General features: G+C 41.6%; 1 protein-coding gene across 2 annotated transcripts in view; it reads right to left on the reverse strand.

Moving 5' to 3' along the window:
* Nucleotides 1–21,060, reverse strand: part of lrmda (leucine rich melanocyte differentiation associated) — a 187,293-nt gene extending 166,233 nt beyond the window's left edge. The window contains exons 1-3 of one of the 2 annotated variants that reach the window (XM_062463438.1): nt 20,612–21,055; nt 20,412–20,530; nt 19,724–19,824 (exon numbers count right to left, since the gene is read on the reverse strand). In XM_062463438.1, the coding sequence (XP_062319422.1) occupies nt 19,724–19,824; nt 20,412–20,453 (143 nt within the window). In that variant the 5' untranslated portion in view covers nt 20,454–20,530; nt 20,612–21,055. Of the gene's footprint in view, nt 1–19,723; nt 19,825–20,411; nt 20,531–20,611 lie in introns of both variants that reach the window. The other variant, XM_062463439.1, reaches the window with a different exon arrangement.
* Nucleotides 21,061–24,652: the final 3,592 nt, after the last annotated feature.

A 24,652-nucleotide genomic window follows, 5' to 3' on the forward strand; every position in this document is an offset into this window, starting at 1 on the left:
GTAATATGATGCGTCAGTTGAAAGGGAGGCTTTCTGGAAATGTGGTGGTGGTTCATGGCAGTCTTACGGTGAGAGGAGGGAAGGGTCAAATGAAGCCAAGATGAGACATCATAATTCATACACAGACCCGTTAACCAGTGGGAGTCTTTATTGACAGCAAAGGCCTTGTATCTGCACTGAAGGCAGTAACTACATCCACATCTGCTCAGCTGTAAGTCCTTACGAAAAGAGCTTTGGCGACAGGCTATGTGGAAACTTTAGTTGGGCAGAAAACTTCAGACTACTTCGAACAATCACCTTTCCAAACATCCTGCTGTACAGTATGGTGTGTGAAACATGCAGCCTTTCCATTACCGTTTAGCAATATGTGCATCGTTAGACACTCTCACTGAACATTTAACATCTCAATTCATCTCCGTTAATCTCAATTCTAATCAAATGTTTGAGCGAAAGCCTCACCTAGCTGTAATATAGAAGGGGGGGGAAAAGCATGTGAGGGGGGGGGGGGGGCTGATACATTTGACATGATAAATATTTGCAGCATCCTAGTTCATCATCTGGCTGCTTAATCAGATATAATGTCTTCCGACAGCATTGCTTTCCCTCCCCCCCCCATTCTGCTCCTCAGATAATGGCAGACACCGACTGCATGCTGGAGATCTGAGAACATAGCTGGCGAGCCTCGCCTGCTACCATCCATCAGACCCCAAATGGCTTCCCTGACACTCCCACCAGTCATTTCCCACCTCACGTGACCGCCATCTTGAAAATAGCCAGAGAGAAGAAAAGGGAAAAAAAACCTGAACGGATGAAGGGTGGGTTGGGAGACATAAAATAGGGGGTTTGAAATCACTGCCAAATGTTCTTACAATAGGATTCCAAAGCACACCATCTGGTAAGGTGGGCCTTCAACACATTCCAGGTGGACGGTGGGAGTGAGTGAGTGAGTGAGTGACTCCTGTTGTCGATAGCCCACATCTGAAATCTTTGACGCACACTACCCGTTTCCCCCCACCCCCTCCCCAACACACCCCCACCCTTTCTAGCACTCTCCTTCCTGTCTCCCCACTAACCCCCTCCCTTGAGCAGAGGCCAGAGTCAGATTTATAACAACTGTCAAAGTCAGGGATGACAGATAAATTAATCTTCTCTTCATGAGTTTACATCCCAGGCATCTGGGCTGCTGAGCTGGCCCTAACAAGCGTCGGGTCTCTGCGAGCTGTCTTTTAAAGCTGATGTTTTCATGGCCAGAGATGAATTACCCCGTCATGAGAATCTATTTATACAGCAGTTAGAGGATGGGACGTTGGATCCAGGACAGCGTGATTTCATGGGTTAAGGTCCCCATGAAGCATCTGTTAAATCTGGTTCTGTCAACCAGCAGTCCAAACCAGATCCATACAGAGGAGCTTTTGTTTGGTCGGGTTGTTTTTGTTTTTTGGAGCTCAGTAGACGTATTACTTCTTGGTGGTCTGTCCTCTTATCTGTGCTCAGTCTGTCTCCAACATTCATCAAATGAGGAGTCTCCGAAGCGAAAGCTACCGTTTCCCACCTGATCATGGCCCCATTAGTGAAACGGCTCTTACTGGCTGTTAGCTACAGCAGAGCAAATGTAAAAATTCATACTTGTCATCCGAGGCTTCGGACTGGTTCTGTGGATCAGGCACCCCCTATGGATCAACCCCACGGTCCAGCTCAAACAAAACCGTAAACGCACTGGGTACTTCCAAATGGGGCTTAATGGAGCCAAGTACGTTTGAACCTTAGCATGGGAGATTTCTCATTCTCAGTTTAAACACGTTTAAGTAATTTCTTAGGAACGCAATGAAAGCAATAGGCCCCTGGGCCTTGTGGGAAGGCTGCATAGAACTGAGACATGGCTGTAGCAAATTGGCATCATTAGCCTATATCCATGTCCGCACACCATACTTTTATGCAAATACAGCTGGAAAAAAGACATGGTTAAGTCACGGTGAAAGGTTCAAGCTGGACCTCTGCTCAGACACACTACAATGGAGAAACTGTGACCTGCACCGAAGCATTTCAGACTCAAGTTGTCCCTCAAACCGCTGACAAAACCCAGTCCACGACTTTGCTGGTGAGGTACACCGTTGTAATTCATCTTAAAATGGATCGATCTGTCACCTGGACTAACACTTCACTGAGAGGAGCCATCAATACATTTTGTCAAAAACTGCACGCTGTGCTAGACGTGTCATCAATCACAATTTACATAAAACAAAGAGCTTTCTATATGACAGCCAGTCAGAGCGAGGCCTGCTGTGGGGTTGGCCTCGAATAAAAGGAGATGTTTCATAGGTCCACTGAGACTCCAGTCATAGATTGTGATGTCGATCTTTTAACCAATAGGTTTTGGCTCAGAACAAAATGAGCAATAAATCAGTGGTACCCGGCTCGTATTGCTTCCATGGATTCTGAGGTGAACCTAATCTTTAAAGGACATGGCCAACCTCAGTTTACTGTTGAGTAATTATTCTCTTCACAATCAAAATACAAAGACAGTGAATGTTATAACAGAGGGATCAATAGTTACATGTAGATGACATTGGGAAGCTGGTAGAGTTTTGAACAACAAGAATCTTGGACAAGAGAAGTCTACTTTGGACAGCTGTAAAAATGACTGATTCTCTCTGATGTCCAATAATATTTACAGACATTGTGTGGACCAGAGGGAGGATTTGAACGTCATCTACCTTTACAAATTACTAAATCAATCCTGGTCAATCAGCGAAACCAGCATCGATACCAAACACACACAAGAGGTTATTCCCTAAATGTATTCTAAAATATATATGTTTTATATGTAGAAAAGGTCTATAAAAGCAGAACCAAAAAATATATATATTTTTGCCGATTGTTTTCATTCATTATGATTAGGACCAGAGAATCTCAAGTATGTGTGATTGTATTTATATTGTCATTTACCTATATGCTATAAGTGGATTGTTTGTGGAACAATGCATGCAATACTGTATATTTCAACCAACTGAATCATTTAGAAATGTCAAAGTAATCCATCCTTGATGACATTCACTGAAGAGAGACACTCTCTGGGCTACATGCTAAGCTTCCTTTTGCTCACTAGACATTTAACAGTGTGTACAGCGTGCACTCGCATATACACACACACACACAAAGAATTCAATTTGGAACCCATCATGGCAAGTGCAGAGGAGGACAGGAAAGTCATATTGCTATAATGCTCAGATTATCAATCATTTTGACACTTTATTGGCTTTATCACTGTACATACCATTAAAATGATGTCTGGACCAGATTGTCAGGGGGCAAAACATTAAACAGACCAGGATTAAAATGCAGATCCCAAACAACTTTTCCTCTGCTGATGATATTCCACGGGACTGAGACTACTAGGCAACTGACTTTGGACATGCCTGTCAGAAAAGACACCACGTCAATGGAGGCATGCTGACGAGAAGATAGTGTCACACTCAGGAAATGCAGAGGCTTCTCTGTATTTATCACCGGCTGTAGTCAGTCAGTGCACTAAAACGGCGATAACAAACGTTGGGGAGAATTGTCTATTAATCTCCCCTTGCACTCCTCATCAGACCTCATTGGCAAACTCCTTAATACCACGGCTTGTGCCCCCTGAAGTCATTTTGGTGGCTCTGGGAGCTGGGAGGAAAGCAAATATCCATAATTCAAAAAGATCGTGACAGCTAAAAGGTTGTTAATGATCGTTTAAATGCTAACGCTGTTGCCAGTCTGGCCAGCAGAGCCATGAAGCGGAAGAAATGTCTTGTTGCAACCTTTAATTAAATGAAGGAATTGCAAACAACCAAGTCATTCTTTTGTTTTCACCTCTTTCCAAAACCAAGCGCCTGGATACTGGTAGAACAACCAAAACGAAGCACCTTGGCATTAAGGAAGAGAGGTTGACTGCACTGTGCATTAACAAACACAAAATACCCCCAAACCTTGATTATCTATCTATACAGCAGTTAGAGGATGGGACGTTGGATCCAGGACAGCGTGATTTCATAGGTTAAGGTCCCCATGAAGCATCTGTTAAATCTGGTTCTGTCAGCCAGCAGTCCAAACCAGATCCATACAGAGGAGCTTTTGTTTGGTCGGGTTGTTTTTGTGTTTTTGGAGCTCAGTAGATGTATTACTTCTTGGTGGTCTGTCCTCTTATCTGTGCTCAGTCTGTCTCCAACATTCATCAAATGGCGAGTCTCCCAAGCGAAAGCTAGTTTCCCACCTGATCATGACCCTATTAGTGAAATGGGTGTTATATGAATATATGAATATGGGGATATATTAAATATGTTTATGAATATTCATAAACATATTTAATATATCTCCAATGAAAATGAATTTACTCGCAAGGTTAAGCTGTTACAAGTGTACGGATGATGAGAGACGTCATGGCCGAGGCCTACAACACCACCGTCTGCAGGCTCTCAAAGAAGAAGTGTCAGGTGGCTGAGCGGTGAGGGAGTCAGGCTAGTAATCTGAAGGTTGCCAGTTCGATTCCCAGCCGTGCAAATTACATTGTGTCCTTGGGCAAGGCACTTCACCCTTCTTGCTTCGGGGGGACTGTCCCTGTACTTACTGTAAGTCGCTCTGGATAAGAGCGTCTGCTAAATGACTAAAAATATAAATGTAAAATGTAAGAAGTGATCCAGACAGATGCCTAAGTTACATTTCCTTTTATGTTCAACCACGATCTGTTAAGAAACTAAGAATACACAACAGCATTCACTCCAACCATTTACACCAGGAGGTCACACGGTGAAGTGTGAGAACACTAAACCGTCATTGTACAGAAAGCTAAACATCCTCCACCGCCTCAAGTGTTTAGCACGAGGGGGGAGCATGGCTTAGCCTGATTAATCTATATACAGTTAGGTCCATAAATATTTGGACACTGACACAATTTTCATCATTTTGGCTCTGTATACAACCACAATGGATTTGAAATGAAACAATCAAGATGTGCTTTAAGTGCAGACTTTCAGCTTTAATTTCAGGGTATTTACATCCAAATCAGGTGAACGGTGTAGGAATTACAACACATTTTATATGTGCCCCCCCCCTTTTTAAGGGAACCAAAAATAATTGGACAAACTAACATAATCATAAATCTAATTGTCACTTTTAATACTTGGTTGCAAATCCTTTGCAGTCAATGACAGCCTGAAGTCTGGAACCCATAGACATCACCAGACGCTGGGTTTCGTCCCTGGTGATGCTCTGCCAGGCCTCTACTGCAACTGTATTCAGTTCCTGCTTGTTCTTGGGGCATTTTCCCTTCAGTTTTGTCTTTAGCAAGTGAAATGCATGCTCAATTGGATTTAGGTCAGGTGATTGACTTGGCCATTGCAGAACATTCCACTTCTTTGCCTTAAAAAAACTCTTTGGTTGCTTTCGCAGTATGCTTCGGGTCATTGTCCATCTGCACTGTGAAGCGCCGTCCTATGAGTTCTGAAGCATTTGGCTGAATCTGAGCAGATAATATTGCCAGAAACACTTCAGAATTCATCCTACTGCTTTTGTCAGCAGTCACATCATCGATAAATACAAGGGAACCAGTTCCATTGGCAGCCATATGTATGGCTGCCAATGGAACTGGTTATGCCCACGCCATAACACTACCTCCACCATGCTTCACTGATGAGGTGGTATGCTTTGGATCATGAGCAGTTCCTTCCCTTCTCCATACTCTTCTCTTCCCATAATTCTGGTACAAGTTGATCTTGGTCTCATCTGTCCATAGGATGTTGTTCCAGAACTGTACAGGCTCTTTTAGATGTTTTTTGGCAAACTCTAATCTGGTCTTCCTGTTTTTGAGACTCACCAATGGTTTACATCTTGTGGTGAACCCTCTGTATTTACTCTGGTGAAGTCTTCTCTTAATTTTTGACTTTGACACAGATACGCCTACCTCCTGGAGAGTGTTCTTGATCTGGCCAACTGTTGTGAAGGGGTTTTTCTTCACCAGGGAAAGAATTCTTCTGTCATCCACCACAGTTGTTTTCCGTGGTCTTCCGGGTCTTTTGGTGTTGCTGAGCTCACCAGTGCGTTCTTTCTTTTTAAGAATGTACCAAACAGTTGATTGAGCCACACCTAATGTTTTTGCTATGTCTCTGATAGGTTTGTTTTGATTTTTCAGCCTAACGATGGCTTGCTTCACTGATGGTGACAGCTCTTTGGACTTCATATTGAGAGTTGACAGCAACAGATTCCAAACACAAATACCATACTTGAAATGAACTCTAGACCTTTTATCTGCTCCTTGTCAATGAAATAACGAACTCCCATGAGGGAATAACATACACCTGGCCATGGAACAGCTGAGCAGCCAATTGTCCAATTACTTTTGGTCCCTTAAAAAGGGGGGGGCCACATATAAAATGTATTGTAATTCCTACACCGTTCACCTGATTTGGATGTAAATACCCTGAAATTAAAGCTGAAAGTCTGCACTTAAAGGACATCTTGATTGTTTCATTTCAAATCCATTGTGGTGGTATACAGAGCCAAAATGATGAAAATTGTGTCAATGTCCAAATATTTATGGACCTAACTGTATATAGATCTATATATATCTATATATATAGATCTATATATATATATGTAGATAGATATAGATCTATATATCTATATATAGAGAGATCTATATCTATATCTATAGATATAGATCTATATATATCTATATAGACCTCTAAACACTAAATGGTACATTAAAAACCATTCTTGGCAGCACAAAATCCAAGAAATCTTCTCAAATGTCTAAATGTGGTTGGTAGCTCCATGTCAACTCAATGCCGGGCCCTAATACTGTGATGGGAAGTGTGTGGCATCCCTTCTTGGTTACGCTGATTACAGACAACAGAAGCATGGTTCATATCGCATCGTTATAATCAAACATCTCATTGTGCAGAATGCTCTTGACATTGAGTGGAAATGACGTCCAAGATATTTGGTGGTGTACATCTGCGACGGCAAACAATGTTACCCTTTCTGCCTGGGAGCAGAAAGACATCTGTCAGATTCTCCCCATACTCTCTGCTCCCTAAACACAAGACATCACAGCTTTAAAATAATGATGATATCATCCCAAGGCTGGCATTTCCCTACAGCGCACAGACACGAGTGCAGCTTCATGACTGTGGCAGGCAGATGAGCAGCTGAACAAACTCGCAGCTCGGTTTCATTTCCAAATCTCTTACACACGTAGTTGAATATGAGATGATCTATGGGGCTTAGCAATACAAGCAGCGAAGCCTGCCGAGGCAGCATCATCAGACTAATTCCATTCATTCCATTTATGGGGAGGGGGGGGGGGGGGGGGGGCCTCACACTCTTCTGTTCTTTGTGTTGGAGTGAAACATGAGTTATCTTTCCTTGTGAACCCATTTACCACTTAATGTGCATTCATTCCACGTGAGCGCTAAACAATATGTCCTGGTATGAAGCGTATATTTTAGGCAACATTGAGTAAGAACAAAACCCTGTGCCCAGAGTAGGTATCTCAGATCCCCCAATGGACCCAGGGAGGAGGAAAAGGGAATAGACCGCAGTGCACCTAAATCATCTCAAAAGGAGGGACATGCCACTGAGCGTCTTGAGTGAAGTCGCTTTGGACAAGAAGGACACGTAAACAGCTCATTTCAGGACACCAGAATCTCATGACCCAACACAAGATCCTTTCTGTAAGTTCCTCATTAGGAGGAATCCCCCTCCAGCGAACCACAGTGAGGGCACAGAGGCTGAAAACGTCAAATTGTCGCTTCGTCGAATCTAACAGCCACCTATGGTTCAGGTCACGGTGCGCTCCGAGTCTCTGATTGTTGTGCAACAGTACATAAAATATGTATATCAAAGTAGAAAAAACTAAACAAAAAAGAAAAGTGGTATAATTTCAGGTAAGATTGACAAGGACATATTGGATGTATTCCAGTAAGACTGAGTAGCGATCTTCTCCTGTACTTTTGCTCTTTAATCTCCCCACAGAGAAAATGAATCAGCTGGCTGAGACCATATTTCTGTCCTCTCACAAAGGGGAACTGGGAATAGGGAAACTCTCCACATTATGAAAGCTATTATCTCTAGCCGCCAGTCTCGTTGTAAATGAGACAGGGGGCTGGTAAACCAAGACTAATAGGCTGTATGAGAAGGAAAAGTAGGGGACTGGGTCAAATTCCCCCTCCATCTCTCCCTCTCCATCAGTCTCTTCCTTATTCTCTCCTTATTCTCTCCTGTCTCTTTCTCTGTCTCAGTCTCTCACTTTCCTTGCATCTCTCCCTCAGTCTCAACAACAACTTTATACCACCCCTGCATGATACATTTGGAGGGAAGCAATGAACAAATTGAGTTTTTTGACAGAGACTCATAAATGATACTATCTCGGAAAGATGTTTAACAGGTATTAGAGCAAACACAGGCAGAATAGAGTGCCTTCCTCCCAACCAATAGGGTGGAGTCATTTGAGGTGTAAAATATTTTGAAATAAAGTGTTGTATATGGAAGACTTGTATTGAGATTGTAGGGTGGGACTCAGTTTAGAAGCTGGGTCAGGTGTATGACTGGACCCATCATGCATTTTGCAATTATTATTATTTTTTACCACTGAACTCCCCCATAAATACAAAAATAATGATCATCCTAAAATAGTCATATTACTACTCTTAGAACCAAATAACATTTTCTAAATGATTCCTTTGTTTCAATAAATTCCGTAATCCAGTAGCCTAATCTTTAAACCAGAAGCAAAACTCAAATGGCACCAATCATGAACCAGACCAATATAAATAGCCGTCTTTGTAGAACTACGATTACTTGATCTAGTTAATCAAAGGGGGAAAAAATCATTTTAAATCCTTGTTGATGGTGATACACTCAACCACACATCCATCATGTCAGAGGTTGCTAGAAGGGCTCCAATTTGTGGTTCCAATTAAAAAAAAAATCATTCATCCCGTTTCCCAAAAAACAATCATCAACAGGGAATGACCAAAACAGGCTCTTACACTGACACTCAAAGGAAAGAAAATACACTAACAGTATGGCTCAGTTGTACAATGCAAACTATCTTACAAGTCTACAGTGTTTTGAGGCCATCAACATATTACTGTAGACAAACATTAAATGTTTCCCCTTCTCACAAAAAAATACCTTAATATTGTTGAAATTCAGCTTTTACTTGCATCACCTACGCTTTTTTTTTAAATTGGTCCATCGAAACCTCAGCTAGCTTCTGGATATTCTTTTCAATCCTCTGCACCTGGAGCACCCTCCACTAGTGTTACAACTTCAAAAACAGCTCATGAAAAAATCAGGAGGCCTGTCTGACATGTGTCCCCCTGCCCTGATGGCATGCCAACACCAAAGGCCAGCATTGATTTTCTGTAACGCCGGCCCAGATTAGCCCTCTTCAGGGATTAGCTGCCTGTGCACGGCCTCAGGGTTTGCTATAAAACTAATAATTAATTTAAACAGCTGGGCCTGTAGAAGGATAGACTCACTACACACTCTGTGTGAAGGGGCCTTGTAAGAGCGACTGATGGACAGGAGCTTCAAGGGGTCGAAGGACTGTGTGCAGTTTGTCTCCGCAGCCTGCTTGATGATGGCAGCAATGATGACAGGATGCCCGCTGCCTCAAGATGGCTTCCACACACCAACTTTGTTGTATACTGTATAGAGAAACTCTTCTTCAGCCGTTTCTATCGTAAATGATAAAACTACTGTACTGGAAGAGAACCATCACGGTGGATACATAACGCTTAACTTTTGATATAGACAGAACATGGCTTAGTTGACTGCTCATCTTGATTGACAGGCATGTCACGAGACAATTACGGGTGATGGGGAGGTGCTTAACGGGTGTGAGCAGAGCAAACACAGTCCCTTGTTAAGTCTTCACACTCATACTCTGTCTGAACCCTAACAGAAGGTCAGAGTGATATACAGCAGTGAGGAGTGTCTGGAAAAGAAAGCAGCCATGTTGTTCCTAGTCAAGCCTTGTGAGAAGAACAGGACAGAAGATCCATTCATGGGCCTGTAAACAAATGGTCTTCCCCCAAGGTGCTGCGGTGTTAAGGTTTTTATGACATGTGAAGTGATGCACACACCTAAAGCTCTGTAAAAAGAAAGAAAGCTAGTTGAATTCATTCAAAGTTTAAAATGTAGTGCCCTTTCAATAAATTACGCACATGCATCTCTCCCCCAAAAATAAAATAAAAAATAATTGCCATTGCCTTCTCTACCACCAGTGAAATCATCTCTTTACCCGGCTACCAATAAGTGCTGCCACAAGTTCGAAAAATAAAGGGATTTTTCTCCCAGTCCAACACTTTCATCTGATTGACACACAAACGGCCCTCAGATCACAAGTCTGCAGACACCTGTAGAAGTGCAGTGCGTTCTCTGGAGGATTCTACCACACCAACCTCCCTTCCTCTCCTTCTTCCCCTTTTCTTTCTCTTGCTCCTCCTTTGCTGTTTGTGTATTTTGAAGCGTCTCCACAGACACAAGGGTTCTGAGGGCCCAAGAGCCCCCGGCTTCCAGACAGAGAAAATAGAGTGTTTGCGCCCCCCCCCCCCCGAGTACTAAAAGATCTCGTATCACCATCACTATCTGGGGAAAACCGTTAACAAACACCAAGTGTCTAGATAGACAGCGAGGGGAGAAGATCCAAGGAGTGTTTGGTCTGCTGATCATACAGCCACTGTGAGCTACCCATACAGTGCCTTCACAGATACAAGCATACTGGTGATCAGCATCATTACATACATGACTTTAGTGGCCAGACAACTAAAAAATTGACTCTTGGTCTGTCAGAACACGAGACGTCTTCTCCGGAGAAGACAAGTCAGACGCCTGGACATGAAACACGCCATCCCTGTTTCTTATGTGCCGCAGATATATAAAAAAATAAAAAATACTTACAAAAATTAAATGAGGCAACGGCCCACTGATGTCTTGCAGCCTGGCCATTAAAACCAGTTTTCCTTCTGATGGATCTGACGGATGCATCTGCTACTATTAAACCAACATATTTTTGCCTCTTTGTGCTTCTGAGGTCATTGCAGATTCCTGGGGTTGTTCCCCATGCTGTCCAAATGAAGTAAACACTGAACAAACTGAAACCGTTAGGTGGGTCGGGGGTCATGTTGTACAGACCGTCCTGCTTAAACACTATCAAGCTCTACAGTAGGGATGGTGGCACAGTTAACAGGCAGACAGTTTTATAAGCAAAAGCTGTGAGAGATTGGAAATGGAAAGGGGAAATGTGCTGCAGCTGTGTCAAGAATGTGGCACAGCTGTCCAGAGATGGACATGGTTTAAAGTATTCTGTGAGGTGAAGCAGTGGAAAAACAACCCTATTTAGCCCATAGCCCGAGATTACAAAGCAAGCTACTCAGACAGTCCGCAAGCAGGCCTAGTGTAAAACTACATAGGTGGCAAACCACAGTTACACATGACTCAAAACACTTAAGTCACATGAGGCATTTTGGGCAGTCTTTATTGTGAAGATATAAAAGTGAAGTCGAATAATGATGATGGCTCTGAGGGTGACGTTGTCTAATGACAGGGTTCTGACAGCATTTTATGGTGGTGGGATTTATTCATCTACTGACAACATTTATCATGTTCCCTTCTTGAAAAAATAAAAAGTACCCCCCAAAAAATGTTACATGGCAAAAGCTGCAACCATCTTACAAAATCTTGGCTCAACACGCCCATGTGTCTGTCTTCACTTTTGGGAGGCTGGGAGACAGTGAGAACCATAAAGCAACCAGAACTGCCCAGGCACTACCAGGGGGAACTCCTTTGTTCTTTTTCCAAGCATTTTCTTTCCTTCTTTTGGGACACATCCAGGGGAAGTAGCAGTATTGTTCCAGTATGTTCCATGCCTCCAAGTTACTTACATCATTAATCTGTAGTACGGGGTTTGTGTGATGGGAAAATGTAAACAGAAGACCATGATAAGCTCATCTCAAGTCTCCTTTCCTTCATCTGCACTGATAAGCAAAATCTTAACATTTGATTTAAAGTGATAGGACTGTAAGACTATTGATGAATTCCCATGACTTACCCATAGCCTAAAGTATCCACGTGTTATTGGCAGCAGTGCCAGTCCTAATCATCTTCTTTTTAACACACACTTAGAAATGCACACCCTAATGTCAAAACCTGACTACGAATTAGCTTCCCACTAAATTGCTTACTTACTAAACATATCACTAATGAATTATACATAATTTCTCCTTCTTATTTACATGGTGTTACAGCAACATTTGTGGGCTGGTTATAAAGGATTTCATATGTGTTTAAATATGCACGAGAATCATGATCTTGGCTTAGCATGTATCTACAGTTGATGTTTATGTAATTTTCAAGGGCTATCAAAATAAGTAAGACATTTGTACGGTTTGATCTGAACTTGTCAAAATAGAAAAGGGAGTATGTCCACACTGGCCCCATCAGGTCACCCTATAAAAAAAGATCCATCCCTCCTCTTGCACTCTGGTAAAACACTACGGAAACATATTGTAGATTTTAAGAGCCTTTTTATTCAACCAGACTGTGTACTAAAACTAATTGGATTTCTGTCAATGGAAAAAAATATCTCCCTGAGACAGCTTTGAACTCAATAGCTTTGAGTGTACAACTTTAATGAGGGAGTGGGACCTCACCACATGCCAAGCGCTAGGGAGTAAAATTAAATAGGTGGTCAGCATAAAATATTAAAATAGCATGGTATCAAAAAAAAGGTTTAAATGATGTCAGGCCTGCTCATTATGTCCAGAAAGGCAGTGAATTAAGCTATATTTAGTGGGTGATAATTGAAATCATAGCTGTAGTCATTACCACTGACAAGTTTCTAAAGAATACCCAATAAATCCTTTCTTCTGAGTAGGGTCCCTGTGACAGATGGTTGTGTTAAAAAAACATAAAGTACAGAAACAGAATCTTTCTCCTTCTCTCTATACACTCTCCCCCTCTTTCTCTCCTTAGAGCCAATAAAACGTCAGCTTTTATTCTCCCCCTCCAAAGTGTTGGCTTGGTGTCAGCAGGCTCTTCTAAAGTCCTGCCACCATGAGCTGAAGGCCTGTAAATCTCGGTGTCACTGGCACGCCATCCGTCTTGGGATATACAATAAAAAACGTGACGCAGTCATAAAAGGAATGGCATCAGTGCCCAGTATATATAATGTGAACAAAAGGGACATAAAGATGTTCCATCCCGTTCCAAATCCAACACCACAAGATGGCCTAAGATTAGCAAGAGTTCGGTGGAATGCTCTAGAAGCGCCAATGGCGACCCAACACTGATTTACTGACGATTCCTCAGCTGTCAGTGAGCTTTTGTCGGGTTGTAATATAGAGATAGCGATTTCTACAGTAGTGGTGAAAGGAGCTGTACAGCTGGAAGTTGACTGAAGGACTAGTATTGTCTCCTTAGGAGCAGCCCAATTCATGATCCCATGACCATGGGACTAATGTGATTACGTCAACATGGCTACTATATGTGTGTCAGCTATATCTGGCAGCATGATAATTGTCAAACAGACAGATTACCATCATATGGCTTGATTGATGGTAATCTGTTTGACAATTATCATGCTATTTCTGTACTTTATGTTTTATATATATATATATATATCACAAGCCTGCTAGACACGAGTCAGCATCAATGTAATCTGCAATACATTACTCTCCATCTTAACCTTGACGAGAGAACCATTGCAAAGCACCAAAAGTGACCCGGCGACAGCATGCTCCTCATCATTACAAACACAGCAGTATTGTTATGCCATCATCATCAGTATTACACTTGACAGGCGAAACAAGTAAAAAAATCACAGATGAGGACGACCATAAGGTTTCGTTTCTCTAACCTGACAACAGCCCCCTCCCACCCATTTACACACCCCATACCTGGCCTTCTCCATTACCGTCAGAGGTAAGTCAACAGAGGGCCATAAATAAGAACCAGATTGCTGCGGTTGGGCTGCAACGTGCGGAAGACACATTTTTTCCATCAGATACAGGATTGTCATCTAACCAAAACACAAGAGTGCATGCCTTGCCCGCGACAACATTTCAAAACAAATTTGGACAGGCCTTCTTATCTTCTACCTCCCCTTGGCTGGACTTCCACAATGGGCCTGCCCTCTCACAGTGTCCGATACCGAGGTCCTTCTCTAGGACAGGAATTGATCTCATGGTGTACCATGACTCTTTAAATTTGTGATCTTGGTGTTGAATGCATGGATGTGTTTGAACAATCTCCCTCTGAACAAAGTTGCAGAGGGGGCTTAACGACAGTAATGTACCAATAGGAGCTGCATGAACAATCTCCCTCTGAACAAAGTTGCAGAGGGGGCTTAACGACAGTAATGTACCAATAGGAGCTGCATATCTTGACTGTCAAGTAACATCTGATTTTCCTATCCTCAAATGGGATAAGGGATACAGGTTTCAGCAGACATCCTAAATATGTGTACTCAAATTGGAGAGATGGAAAAACAAGACTAGGAATCAATTTACAGATCTAACGTGTTTTCCATTTTCCTGATCTCTCCCGTCTCCTCCAGCACGTTCCCCAGAGTAGTCCATCAGAGAAAATTGTTCCAATGAAAATTAAAAAGGGTTTCACCACCAAAGAATTTATGTGAAATAGCACAGCTCCAGTTATGAATACATTATTTCCTGGCAGACCGTGTCTCTCTCATATTGCCTTTATAAATCTATTTAGGCTTGAGGAACACTGTTTCCTCCTTAATTCATGAGACACCGATCTAGTTATTCTCGAATACTACCCTAACCAGGCCTGATTGACCTGATGAAATATATTTCCAAACCGGCACCAAGCTTCCCATCACCCTCTGAAACACACACATGCACACACATATTACAGTTAAGTGATTTGAAGACTTCATACAGACATTTCTTTTATACTCTCTCCTCCTGGCTGACACTTCATCTGCATACTGGCATCTCGGCAGATTGAACACTCAGCCTGGACAATGACAGCATCTCTGCTTCCCAATTGTCACTTCTCGTTCCAGCCTGGGTGCAAAGCCTCTTCCTGGGCTTGAGCCAATAACAGAGCCTCCACATCTCCCCCACACATCGAAACGTCCAGACTCTACCTCGCGCGGAGAGAAGCAGGTGGAGTGCTCCGAGTCGGTGACACTGATTTGTCAATTAACAGGACCCTTCCCGTGTTGACACACAGGGACTTGTAAGACGGCACGGTGCCTGTGACGAATCAGGAGAGACAGATGAGTGAGGCCTGAGCGGCAGAGTAATACCATAATGTGCTTTAGATATGAATATGAAATGACACAGCTGACAGGCCATACAAGGGTTTACTTCATTTCAAAGTGTAAAAGGCCTCCCTACTTTGTCTTCTTTGTTCTCTTTTCATCAGACGACTTACATCTCATTCTGACAGCGCGGCGACATTTAGAGCACTTTGGTTTAAAAAAAAAAAGGGAGTTAGCATGCTTGATTTGTCATTAAAATGCAAAACGGCTGCCATCCGCACCGTAGCTTACATGCACAGGTAAGGGTTCATCTGCAATGCAGCAGCTTAATATGGGGTCCTATCTCCACAGCTTCAGAGGGCCACGGTAGGCCAGATTATACCTGAAAATACTAAAGTGTCACAGGTTCAACTGCTGAATATATCTATATACTGTATAAGACATGCCTTTTTAGCTTAGCATTCTCTCAATTCCTTTTTTTTTCTTCCTACAGTGCTACACTGGTCTCTCTGTTTCACCATGGCTCTTATTTCCTGTACAATCATTTCCTTAAATTACAGTTCATTCTGATTGTATTGTTGTATTATCATAGTATTCTTGCATTTTCATTGCATTGTTAAGCACCTTGTATTGCAATTTTGCACAAAAGGTGCAATATAAACAAAGTCTGATTTGACTAGATATTTATACATACAGTATATTAACACGTTCAAGACATCCCTTGGAGACACTAAGCTACCAGACAACAACTACAGGCAACATCCTAGTTTTTCCTTTAGTTAACACAGTTAGACGCCATAGCAAACTGGAATTTTACAAACAAATTTGCGTTACATCAGTGCTATAAAACTGCAGTGGTTTGAGTGATGAAAACGGCATGAAACAACGTCCAAGCATTTCCAACAAGACATGTCACATCGTTTGGACAAGACAACTATGGGGAGATCTCAGCGCTTTGTGCGAGGACCAAGGAGAGGAAGACAATCACCAGAACGCAATGCCACGTGGCTGATGAAATGCTCTCGGAAGTTTGCAATCTCCATCACAACCACAACTTAGATTAATATTAAAAGATCATTAGAGAGAGCAGGCGGATCGCTGGATAGCAGGCATCCATCTTTATCTGTGCAGGAGTTCCAGTATACTGCAAGGACGGAACTGAATCAGCAGGATGTCAAGGCAAAAGAATTTCTAGAAATAGATCAACTGAACTGAGTCATACTCTTGAGATGAAATGTGAAACTGGAAACAGAGCTCTGTGAGAAGGGCCCTCTCATATCTTCCTTGGTTAAACAATCCGGGACTGTTTTGCTTCAGTGTCATTTCGAATCGGAAAAGGAAGTTGGTTCCGTTCGAAGCACGTGACTGTTCCCACTCAGTCTTCGCAAACTTGGGAGACTTCTCAAAAGATCCCATGTCACATGCGACACCACTGCAGGTAATGGTTTCGGAGTACCTTCACGTGACCGAGGTTTATGTGTACACAGTCGTGGAGAGGGACTGTGCCGACAGAACGGACTCCCTGTTGCCACGCAGCATCGCACGCTGCGGACCTGAGACCAAGCGGACGGCACAATGATCTCCGGGTCTGTCCTCGACGACACTTTCTCATGGAGTCACTCTCCTCTAGACACCGATGAGACAGCCTGACAGCTTCGAGGAGTTGGTGAAGAGAAAGGGAGAGGTGTAGGTGTGACAGACTGCTCCCCTCAACTTCCTCCTGCCCCGGCGTCTCTCTCTCTCTCTCTCACTACGCCCACCTCAATGAAAGCCTCTGCCATCAGGGGGACTCACTGTCACATTTAAGGGCGAGGGCTGTCAATTTGATTTGACGGAAACAAGCACATTAGGCACAAAACTTTCCAACAATGTCTCAAACGTGACTCCGGTAAGATAGCATCGGACTGATGGGAGTCCACTCTGTTTATCCTTCCGAAGTGGCTTCTGTCAAGCCCACGGAAGACCTGGGCTGACAGAAAGGTAGTCATGTCCTCGAAGCACTGGTCCTGTTCTCCTACAGGAATGGCGCTGAACAAACGCGTTGGTGTTCTCCAACATAAAGGAGATAACGGTGGGGGAGAGGGCTTTCTCATAAACAGCTCTCCTCCTCTGGATCAGACTTTCCATTTCAATCAGAGAGGCTATGTTCTCTGTGTTGCCTTAAAGCCCTACGGCTGAAGCGCTGCATTAGCTCACATTTAACCCGTGGGGATCACCCCTACAAACACTGTAACTGCTGTTTGCTCCTCTAACCCTATACCCCCCCCCAACATTACTCTCTGAGGGTTGAGGTGGGTTTTAGGTGCTGATCTGTGGGCATCTGTGACAGCCTAAGTGATATTGCTTTAAAAAAGTACAGTACAGAAATAAAATTACATTTTATTTTAGATCAGGCTTGTTGCACCAAGAGTTTGAAGATATGCTGTATCATGTGCAGTTTACTTTATCCCTCTTGCAAAGTTATTATGCATGTCATTTCATAACATAAGCACAGGATGCCCCCTTATTATGATGTGTGACAGGGTGTGTTTTGGATTTAATACCTACAGACTGGCTACGCTACCACTCCACTTCCTTAGCTTTGATCACCATCACATGTCATCCCACTAAATTAATTTCTCCACCCAATCATAGCCTCAGGGAAGAGTCATGTGACTCATGCGGCTTCAAATCATGTCAGAGTGGATATTTGGTGAAATTAAGTTTGATTTTTCGCAGGATCTGTACAGAAATCTAGATTGTTATCTTACGACCTTTAGATCTGATGTGTAAAAAATGTTAATGGAAAAGCTTATTGGAACAAAATGTGTAAGGCTATACAATGCATGTTAGCAGTTAGGAGTCCATCAAACAATACCGATATCAGTACTAAATGACTTGGGTATACTTGATTGCTCATACTTTGCTCATCTGTCCATACAATCCTTTGAAGATCAGTAATGATTTCTGGCATCCAAGATTTGCCCTTAACCAAATAAATTATTTATGATTTAATAATGTAAGAGTTATAAATATTTGATTTTGAACATCAAGTTTTTAATGTGACACATTCAAGGATAAGAAGTATATAATGCAAGCCTTGATCTCTCTAAAACCAACAGATATTACGGCTTATACAGTCATCTTTCATATAGCTGCTTGTCGCAGCTAACACGTTTCCATGTCTAGTCTGGGGGAGAAAAAAAGATCTAAAGTTTAAATACTGCTTTGGCCACCCTAGTAATTTATCTAAACAAAGTGTGTGAGTGTGTATTGGTGTATTCATACACAGAATACATATTACATCAGACCTAGAACATTGAATATAATTCAGCTTTGGTTAACTGAATTTGACCTACTATGCACACTATGCAATACTTTGTTCATTAAAGTCAGTTATGTATTACCATAAGAAAGCTATTGAATAATTTACTGTATGGATTGGTCTCCCATTGTTAACTGTTGAATGACACTTCAAGATCCAACAGCCTCATGTGACACCCCATGACCAACCAGTCTAACATCGCCCAGCCTGCAGTATGCACATCATAGAACATTACCTTTGTTTGGCATTCATGTGGGACCATCGTGTTTGAAGCCTATGACGCCGTAATAACAGATGAAGAGGCAAATCATATTCCTGCAAGCCAGTGTTCGTTTTTCCAATCGTAGCGCTTCATTAGGAATGTTAATGCTCTGATAAGCACACATTTATGCACGACACCGGGGCAGCGCGATATTTAGCAATTATTAATGTGACAGACTCAGGCGCATAGCGAATCAATTAAACAGAAGAATCCACATTTCCAAGCCAGATAACTGCCCAAAGACGACAATTTTCACATGACAAAAAGAGCTCCATTCAGGGCCCTTCATGGTCTGACAGATCAAGAAAGGGTCTGAAACAAAAGCACCTTATAACCATCATCTTTCCTTTTTCACTTGTCAGATAAACTTTGCTCATCTTGCTGTTGAGATGGCTTCCCCTCATGAACCAGCTGCCACTAGGTGATCCTTCTTGTCCAGAATGGAGGAATCTGTTATCCTATTTGGCCCTGCATTAGCATGTCACATGTATTGATCAGGCCTTTTGTTTAGCCTAAGAGGGAATCCGACTGAGCTCTTCTGCTCTCGAGGTCTGATGCTGACCACGTAATGCACAAAACACACAGTCCATTTCAATTGATGCAGCGATTCACTTGCCAACAACAAGTGCAGTGATGTAGTACTAAACATGCAGTTGATAATATTGTAATATGTGAGTCTGATTTTACAATATCAGGTCCAAATGACTGAGCATATTTATTAGCAACCATCATGTCTAAAGTGGGCTCATCCAGAGAATTACATGCTCAGCACAAATGGATTGGTCTGGTCAGGCAAAATACTTTCTAAAAGTACAGCAAGAATAAATGTATACAATAAAAAGTGATGGTTAAACCATCACTCATTATTGTCATAGTTAGACTAATTTACCTTAGCTGATTAAAGCTGAGATCTAGTCTTCTGGCAAAGTGTCCAAATCTTTCACCAAGGAACTCTGGGATTTCTGTACAGTCATGTCCAATATAGGAAACCTTAAACATCAAAAAAGGGAGAAGACAGTTTGTTTTTAAAAGATAACTAATGAATATTCAATTGCCTGAACATTTCCATAGAGTCAACCTTTTTTATTGTGGGAATTAACAGGAATTGGACGAGTAAAATGTACCTGAAATGTTAATTGTACCTTATGGTTTGCATGTCTGAAGTACCTCGGCAATGTGGAATGCAGCTTGAATAATTAACTGTTTAACTTTTGTTTTGGTTCTTGAACCTGCTAAAGTTTGTGTGCAACAAGCTAAACAGACTAAGTCGACTGAGCTTTTATGTCCAGTCATTGCCTATAAATGCTACAAAGCTTTCAGATTTAGAAGCAATGTTTTGTATCAAATATCTAGCGTTAAAGGTTACAAAACATGGTTGAAGGATGGAGGTTCTCAAAAGTTGTATTAGGTCACATGACATTGTGACGGTGATTCCCGCTCTGTTTAAGATAAAGTTACACTTATTTGAGCAATGAAGCCGACTTTGAAAACCGAATGTAGCACATTCTTTCAGTTTACATCACACTTACAGCAAAAGACTTGAATGTAAGTGATATTTAAGTAGAATTTTCACTTACTTGCGTTCCATTCATTGCAACCAATGATTCGATGTGTGCCATAACTGATGACAGGACAACTCTGCTCGCTGCGTGCTAGTAGTTTGTTATCAGAGCAAAACCACCAGAAGTCCTTCTTACCGAGAAATTAAGGAATAAAACAAATTACGCTAAGAAGTATCTTTCTACACCAGTTTTTAGATTGTCTTTTAGTAGCCTACTTGGCGTTCCAAATTTACTTCTTCCGCGTGCTTGTCGTTCTCAGCTGACCCAAAGCGGAAACACGTGCGGATAACGCACTGGGATATTTAACTCAATATTTGGGACATAGGTAAGGCAACAAACCTATAGGATATGCCTAACAAAATAGATGTTGTTCACGAAAAGTGGTGTGTATTATATAAACGTTTTTGTTGTTGTGGATCGGTGAATTACAGATCAACTTGTATCATCAGCTAGGCTACTTGTCTCGTAGGCTAGACTAGTACAGTATAGGCTACCAATATATAACTCTTGAACGATTTAGCCCAGGCTGACCAACCCTGTTCTCGGAGAGCCACAGACCTCTGTGGGTCTCAATTCCAACCTTAATCAAATACATTATTCTAATAATTAGCTTGCTACCCAGCTGAATCATGTGTTACAAATCGGGTTGGAGTGAAAACATAGGCTTCGAGTGGATTTCTAGTTGAACAACGTGAACTGGTTGTTTACATTTTTGTATGGTCATACATGTCAAATGCTGACCCAAGTAAGATAGGCTAGCTCAAAGCCTTTGGAAAAAAGTGATATTCTATCTGTGTTGAATCATTGTTGTTCAACATACTTTCAAATAATTGTATAAATACCACTTTAAATGAGCTACACAACTGTAAACACAGGTTGGGTCCTATATTTGAGTGGCTTATCCGTGTTTCTGTCTCGTAACGTAGGATGACGTCAGCTCGGAACCTCCCACACGGAAAAGTATCCCTACTTTGCTCAGCTCAGCACCCTGCTTGAGCAGCCAAACGCACACATTCCTTTCGTATAGACATGTCCCACAATTTCATGTTTTGTTATACTGAAACAGTGGTCTGTTAAATGTAATATAAGCAAACAAAGGATTACGTTTAGAAGGGTTCAGAATTCTAACATCTGTCTCTTTACATCGGAACATATTGCTCTTTATTTGCAGGTAATGTGGTAACGTGGGCTCTTTTTAAACCAGCCTAACTGGTGTTAGGTTGGCACCTTTTTGTAATGCTTTATCTCGTGCATGCTTTCATTTGGATGTTGAACGTTTCTGCCTTCCTCGGCGGTTTATGTTAGGCTTGGTCAGTGTAAGTAGGCTAGCCTATTAAAGCTATCTGCCATTCGCTAACGGTAGCCTAAAAGCAAAAAACTAAATATTAGGCTTCATGTAATCCATATTAAGTTTATAATAACAATAGCCTAGTTTGTCATTAATGTACACTACCTAAAAACAAACCGAACTGCTAGAATGTGTCCGCGCAGGTGCACAAACTTTTCTGTTTAAAATAACATCCCGCTTCAAAACTGCAGCCTAATTAAATGTCATTATATAAGTTCAGAAATGTCTGAATAATTGTGTTAAAACTTTACACCCTGAACACTTTCCCTGTCTCAAAAACGACACGACATTCGTCGGTGGACTAAGGAAAGTTAATTCGGCAGTGGATTTAAAAGTCCAACAAGGCAACTCCCGTGCTGTAAATAATAATTTTCATGCAGGGAGTGATTCATAAACATGTCGCCGTTATGAAATATACGGGGCCATTTGAAACTTTCTATTTAAATATCATGAATTATGGCCGCGAAAAATGTGTTCCTATTTAAGGGTAATGCCGAGTATTTGGTGTCTGGTGCAGAAGCCCATTTGTCATATGGACAATAAAGAGGGTTTTCGCCTGACGCTGGAAATTTATGGTTGCCCTTCTATGCCCTAATAACTCACGTATTGTGTCATGGACTGACAATCCTTGCGGAAAACAGCAAGCCTGTTATCAATCACGTATCTTTGCATATTGTGAAACCTTCTCTCCCTTGTCAGGAGTTAGACAATATAACAATAGACCTCTAAGAAATTGGCTATAAGGGCGGTCTTGCATTAGTATATTTCTTGTCTATTTCTAATAGGCCTATGCCGTTCAAAAAAACAATTAAAAGCATTGTTTAGACTTGTGTTATACATTATGTGAATAATGGTCGATTGGAAAAGTCACAGTCAATTCATAACATTGAATATTAGATACAACCAAATGCATATGAATTTCCTCACAGGACGTGCAACAGCCACTCCAAAAATCTGTAGCATACATTCAATTGACTTGTATCCTATAACAAACATTTATTTGTAACTTTTCCTTACAACACGCATGTCAGAGCTAAAAAATAAATAAAATAAACATATATAGGGTTTAATAATCACACAGGCCTGAAAGTTACAACTTAAATAGATGTATTTAGGCTAGTACATTTTATCTTCACAAATAAGTCAGCAAATCATTATATTTTAACATACAGGATGGCCCTCTTGAATATATTTTGAAGGCTAAAATAGGCCTCGTATTATTTACATTGCCTCCTCTGCTTTTGCCCTCTTTCACTGTCCACTCCTGGTTTTCTTGCTCTCCACGATGACCTGTCAAGCGGATTACCACAGAGAGAGATTAATGGTGGAGGCGGGTTGCAATAATAATCGTTTTGTTTGATGTGACAACTTTGATAGGCGTTGATTTACTTACAAACTGATAGGCTTTTAATTGAGCGCCTCTACCCCGATTGAGATGAAAGGAAACCCGCATTGAAAAGATGCCCGATTGCCCCAGAGCCTCAATACTGATTAGCCATCTCAGCGGTGAATAGTTCAAGGCATTTTAAACTTCTTTTCTCAACGTCCTGACACACCATTTCTCTTCTTTTATTTCTTTCAGGCCGCTTTTATACTTCTTAAGAAAATAAATCATTTTCATTGTATGTTAATAAAATCGATTTGACGTCTATACAAAATGTCTGGACTATTTTACTTTTGTGTTTATTTTCTTTATTATTGTTGGGGATCACAATGAGTCAGAGCCAAGTGAAAAGTTTTAACAATAACTATAATACGTTTGCATCTGCGCGTTTGCATTAGCCCAACTGCACGAGGAAGTTGTCTCAAACTCTAGGCTAAATACCTTTCACCCCCGAAAAGTAGCCCAAACATGCTAGACCCTAGATGTGTCGAATCGTGTCTAAAGTCCCTCTTATGGTAAACTGTATGAAGGATAGGCAACTGAAAGACTTTATGTCCCCCACCCAAACGTGTGGGTCATTAGCCTCGTCTATTTTCGTTTCTTTATTTGCACAGACGGTTCCTAAATATGTTTTAGCCTTGATAAACTGCTCGACTGAGTTATTTGTAGTCCTACTGTAGGCCTAATTGATTTATATATTTGGTGTTTCACACATTATGCAGGTTACATAGCCTATCACATCACCATATAGATTACTAAATAACAGTAGTCATAAAACATTATATAACTTATTTCATACAAATAAATAAATCCAAGCAGTGGCATCGAGTTCTACGTCCGAAATAATTGACTGCGCACGGGGAATTTTTTTAAGTCTGATTTTGTCCAGGGAAATACTGACACTGAGTCATGTTTAGGCTACACGAGTCCATAGCCTTTAAAGGTTTAGCCACGTATTTTCATTTTTGGGGGCAAAACCCAATGTAGTTCCAAACTCGACACAGAGGAGTGTAGAGTTTGGAGAGAGTTACGTCGCCGTCTGCGTTGTCAATGCATTGACAAATTAAATCTTACACGTGAATGATTTATTTCCCCCCAAATTAAGTGTCTATTCTAAAATGCCACTCCACTCATTTGTCCTTTTCCTCAGTCACACTCGCATGTAATCAGCTACAATAGCTGACATAAATCAACCGAGGATTGACAGCGTCTGACAAATAACTGATTGATTGCGGTAGAGCAGAATTGACAGTTGACGGAGGGGTGGAGATGGAAATAGAAGGGCGGTGTATATTATACTGAAAACATGTGACATTCACATCCCTCCATCGCTGCATTGGTCTGTTCCTGTCAACGCGTGTCTGAATGGGGAATGCAAGATGAAGCTGGTTGATTTTATGTTTGTGGTTCAGTTTAGACCCACTAAAAGTCAAACATTATCCTAAATGCAAGTTACTGTTTCAAAAACGATACAATCGCTTTTTCTGGTATGAGGGTAAATATTAACACGCGCTGGTCTTAAAA

Source organism: Osmerus eperlanus, chromosome 6 (genome assembly GCF_963692335.1).
Source record: "Osmerus eperlanus chromosome 6, fOsmEpe2.1, whole genome shotgun sequence".
Taxonomy (NCBI): domain Eukaryota; kingdom Metazoa; phylum Chordata; class Actinopteri; order Osmeriformes; family Osmeridae; genus Osmerus; species Osmerus eperlanus.